The sequence below is a fragment of the Lepidothrix coronata genome, unplaced genomic scaffold (genome assembly GCF_001604755.1).
Source record: "Lepidothrix coronata isolate B3197 unplaced genomic scaffold, Lepidothrix_coronata-1.0 Scaffold84, whole genome shotgun sequence".
Taxonomy (NCBI): Eukaryota; Metazoa; Chordata; class Aves; order Passeriformes; family Pipridae; genus Lepidothrix; species Lepidothrix coronata.
The window spans coordinates 245513-250575 of record NW_016690264.1 but is presented as its reverse complement, the minus strand read 5'-3'; the positions used below and the strand labels follow the sequence as shown (position 1 = coordinate 250575).

The window sequence follows — 5063 nt, the reverse complement described above, 5'->3', positions numbered from 1 at the left end:
TGCAGTTTGGTTTTTTTGTTAATTTTTTTTAATTTGTTTCGGGGTTTTTTTTACCTTGGACTTCCTCTGAAGCAACATAAGGTAAATTCAATAATGCATCTCTCAAGAACATGGTGTCCACAGAGTACTGGTAGAAACATTTATTTGTGTTTGCTCTGACCAAAATAATATTTTTGTACCAAGCCCCTTAAATCTTTGCAGTTCTCAGAGTCCCAATGCCTGTAGGACTGTGGCTCCCAAATTGTGGAGAAGCAGTAGACAGGCCTTGTCCCAGCACTGAGGTTTCCCCTGCTCCCATCACTGCTGGCCTCCCTCCATGAACCCAGCATGCAGTTAAGCTTCTACTTGCCTCCAGTGCTGTCTTTTTCTCACTGGGAGAGAGATTTAATAGCTCTTAACATAACAAATACAGTCTTGGTCTGTTTTTCCAAGGTGGACATGGCATCAATTGCTAAGGAAGGTGATTTAAGCTACATTTGTCTTTTAAAAAGTAAAAGGCTTTGAATAAAGGGTGGCAGCATTCTGGCTAATTTAACTTATTGCTTAATGTTAGTCCTTTACTAACAACACTACCTCACAGGCTCCTTCAAAGCATGAGAGTCTGTTATTCCCATTTTACAGCAGAGGAAACAGATGCAAAGACCTGCCCAAACACAGGCAGCAATTGCAATCTGGATTAGAGTGAAAATGTCCCTGAAAACTAGTTCCAGTCTCCAGGGAGACATCAGTGGGTAGGGAAAGCTGGGAAACTCAAGGGGACGTAGCGTGGGACCGAAACTAAAAGGCGTGTAAGATTTTAAACGCCCAAGGTGATCTGGCCAAGCAAGAAACAAGGCTCAGCAGTTCGTGTCAGCACAGGGGAAGGAGGAAATGTGGGGTCTGTGTTCCTTAGCTCAGTGGAGGACGAAAGCAGTGTGCTGGCAGGCTGTGCAAGAAATGCATTGTGAACTGGCTCTCGCAGCTGTGAGCAAGACAATAAGGATGGTAAAGCACCATCTGAGTCCTCACATCCAGCTTTGCACAAAGAGGGAGCTAAAATCAGCCCCCTGGAATCTGTTGGCTCATGGTTTGGATTTAGCTCTTTGTGTTTGAACAGCTCCAAGTAGAGAGGGAATATAGGTTGTCCCAGTTCAAGAGCCAAATTCACCTTTTCCCTGCTCACTTTCAACCCCTGAGCTACACAGTACTTCCCTCAGGGTCTTTGGTCATAATTTGCAGGGCATTCTCAAGAAAGCCCCAATTTTCTTTTACAGTCTGAGGAATGATATTTTTTTCCTTCCTTTGGTTTTCCTACACCATTCCCTCTCCTCTGTGCTCTGCATTTTCCACTGAACCTCACCTACCTTCTTGCCAGTGTACAAAACCTTTTTTTCAATGAATATGCATCTTCTGATAAAACAAAGGTAGGATATTCTTCACTTATATCTCAGGGTTATGTATGAGGGTCATGCAATACTTTATTCTTTCAGCTATTAGACTTCAACACTGGCATTTCAAAGAGTGGGAAGGGGACCTATAGCTTGTGATAGAGTTCTCTTACCTGTCCATGAACCAGCCTGTCTTTTTTTTGCTATAATAATCAACTTGGTCTCTTTAGCAAACCAGCAAGGTTGCTTTCACAGGTATCTGTGATACCTATTAGCTGAACAAGCAGTATCTATCACCTTATACAGGCTTAGTAGAGTCCCACTCTTTAGTTTAGCATAACCATATCTTTACCTATGAAGTGCTTGTTCCCAACCATTGAAAAATCTGCATTGGTTGTGCCATGAATTCAGCATTTATTACTACTGCTTGCAGTAGCTCCCATCTGTTGAGCTACGAGAGCACATCCCACAGTTTGCAGTTAATGCTTGAGCTGGCAACGTTAAGAATTCAGGATCTCTGTCCCATTGATTTTCACAGACTTCAGCTGGCCATCTTCTTCCACTTCCTTTCTCTCATGCCCATTCTCAAAGATTGGCCAGGTGGTGATTGTCTTGCCATTGATCACTTTAGTACAGCTAACCATTGTTGTGGGACCATGTGGCCCAACTGTGGTTTCACTAAAGGTGTAGGCGCAGAGCTTTCTGTGACTGAATGAATTCCATGGCATAAATTACTCCCTATTAGGAAGTACATGGGCTGGAGCTTCCTCCTCTTCTGCTTGTATTGTGCTGGTTTTCACCATTGATTCTGATGCCAAAGGGGTTCTAGAAAATATATGCAAATGGATCCCTCCCTCCAAAGAACTCTTCTTGATGGGAGAATACATGAGGAGAATGAAAGAAGCCATCAAACCCCTCTGTCAACTCTGTTCTCAACAGACTTGTCATACAACAATTGCTTCTGAGGGTCAGACAAAACCTCATGTGCTTCCAAAATTTCTTTAAATTTCTTCTCAGCTTCCTTCTTACTCCTGGGGTTCTTATCAGACAAGTTCAGCCTGAGGAGCTGAACTTTGATGATCAAGTCCAGGGTTATCCTGCATCTGTTTCTATTCCCTGGATTTGCCGTTCCTGTGGGAAATAAAATATCCTCACAGGGAATCATTGCATGAAGAAGGTCTCCAAAGAAGTGCCAGTAATGAGAACTCATCTGTCTGTAACACAGTGTCATAAACACCTACTAATATCAGCATGTGTTGCAGATCACTGCCCTCTTTTCCATTATCCCACACTTTGAGAAGGAGTCAAGAGCCGGCCAGACCAAAGAGCATATGTGCAGCGTATGAGCTGGCTGCTGTCCTAACATACATCGTATGTGTGGAGGCCATGAAGGAAAGGGGCACCATGTCAGCCTGGAGAAAGCAATGTGACAGAGAGAGGAAGGTGACTGAGCTGATGCGTTGGGGAAGGTCTTTGTATTGCTGGTGTTCTCACTGGTCAGTGATGGGCCAGTAGTAGGGAGGTATTTGTCATATTTGGGCAGTAAAAGTTGCTGTAGGGAAGTCTGGAGGCTGGAGCTGAAGGAAGCACAAAGCAGCAAAGGAACTTGTGGTCCTGTGGGCTCACCTTGTCGAGGAGATGTTAGCTTTTGTCTCTTGGCACAGAAGAAATTTTCTTAGTTACAGGGTGGTTGTGCCACATGAATTATTTTTCTGTAGCAATGGCAAAACTAATTTGGGCCCAGCAGCAAGCTGCTGCTGCCCATTTCAACTCAGAGGGTCCTTTGCAATCCCAAGGCATCCCAAAGTGGTCTTCTACACTGAAAGGAGAGCTAAGACTTCATGGCTCACTCACACTGTAGTGCTGTGCTTGAAATCTTCACCAAAGGGACTTGTTTATTTGGGTTAGTGGTTTTTTAAGATTGTCCATTGGACTTGAGGGGGATCCAAGCTTACCACCCACAAATCCCCAAAAAGTGCCAACAGCTCTTAGCCACTGCCAGCATGGTCCATGTGCGGATGCTTGGCAGAAATTTCAAGAGGAATTGCTGTTCCTACTCTCTGTTACCCAGAAGGGAAAATGGGACATCAGAAAAGTCTCTTGGAGAGGGTCCCAGGCCAGTTATCTACTGCAGGGAGTGGGACTGTGCATGGAAGGAAGGAGGTGACTCCGCTTTATGCTGTGTCTTTGCAAAGCATCTCCTCCCCTGTTTGCTTTTGATGATGAGAGCCCATCTCAGACTGCCTGGCGCACTGGGTTATCTGTCTTGGATTTAGTGCATCCTACCCATCTGAAAAGTAGGGAGTGGTTTCCTCCTGTCATCCCCGAATGGAGGATGCTCACTGCCTGTCTGTCTGCTGCCTGCAGCAGGCGTCAGAGACTAGCAGCCATTCAAGACAGGCCACTGCTGTGAGCAAAAAGGGTTTGCAAGGAAAAAAAGAAAGGAGAGGCAGGGAGAAAGGGAAACTGGACGTGCACACACCAAGTAACTAGACCCAAATTATCCTGGCAGTCCCATCCCTGGAAACCAAGGCTTTGAAATGAGAAATGTTTTTCGTATCTTAAATCTCAAGTACAAACAATAAAAACCAGCCCAGACTGTGTTCTTTGAAGAGAAAGTACGAGTGACCTGAACAGTGGTTATCAGCAGCGTCATTAAGATAAACCCTTAACATGATTTAAAGCATCCGAAACTGAAGGCAGCACTTTCAGATACTAACAAAATGGTCTGACATTGGGGATGAAAATCAATAGTAATCTGATGTCACTAAAAATACTCAAAAGTGTCCCATGGCTGATGGAGGTGAGATTAGTGTAAATATTTGTATTCTAATCAGTGGCACGCGAGGGCTGGAGGCGGCCTTTCTGTCTATTTAATTAATGGAGTGGCTTTTTAAAAGGATCCTAATCATATGTGATTGTATCTGCTTATCAACATTTTTGCTAATTAGATGATATGGAGGCAGTCACTCTGCTAATTCCCTCATCCAAACAGCATATCCTGCACAGATAAAGTACAGTCTCTTTTTAATAAGAAACAATCATGAGACAGACTAACCTTAATGGTGCTTATTATCCGAGGATCTTTGGGATTTTCTTTTCTACCCACCCCCTCCTTCCTTTTCCTTCATTCGCTGCTTCAGTATGCCAGATGGATGTGGATGCAGTAGTCCCTGTCCCCCCGGTTCCCTGCTCCAGGCACTGCCATGTCCAGCCTGCTCTTCCCTCTCAGCCAAGCCTTAGGTCTGCAAGGGCAGGGATTGTCAGTCAGGTCAGGATGGGTAGCAAAACACAAGACACCAAGCAACAAAATGTCCCAAGCTTTTGGTCATCCAGACCACAGATGACCCCAACTGTGCAGCCTCAAACCCTGACCTTACTCTTGGCACCCCAATGAGCCCTAGTCCAGAAAGGATTGAGTGCCTCTGAGCTGTGAAAATATTTTTCTATTATTATTTTTTTATTTTTATTTATTACATTAGATATTAGGAAAAATTTCTTCATGGAAAGGACTGTAAATAACTGGAACAGGCTACATTGCCTATGGCAATGGCTGAGTCACTATCCCTCAAGGTATTTAAAAGCCATGTAGTTGCAGCACCTGAAAAACATGGGTTAGTGGTGGTCTTGGCAGCACTGGGTTAACAGTTGTACTCAATGATTTTAAAGGTCTTTTCCAACCTAAACAATTATTAT

General features: G+C 44.1%; 1 protein-coding gene across 1 annotated transcript; it reads right to left on the bottom strand.

Moving 5' to 3' along the window:
- Positions 1-1867: 1867 nt before the first annotated feature.
- DNAJB8 (DnaJ heat shock protein family (Hsp40) member B8) lies at positions 1868-2532 on the bottom strand. Its single transcript, XM_017820507.1, is given in 3 exon segments — positions 1868-2045; positions 2158-2283; positions 2285-2532. Coding segments are annotated over 3 exon segments (552 nt in total).
- Between the last annotated feature and the right edge of the window lie 2531 nt (positions 2533-5063).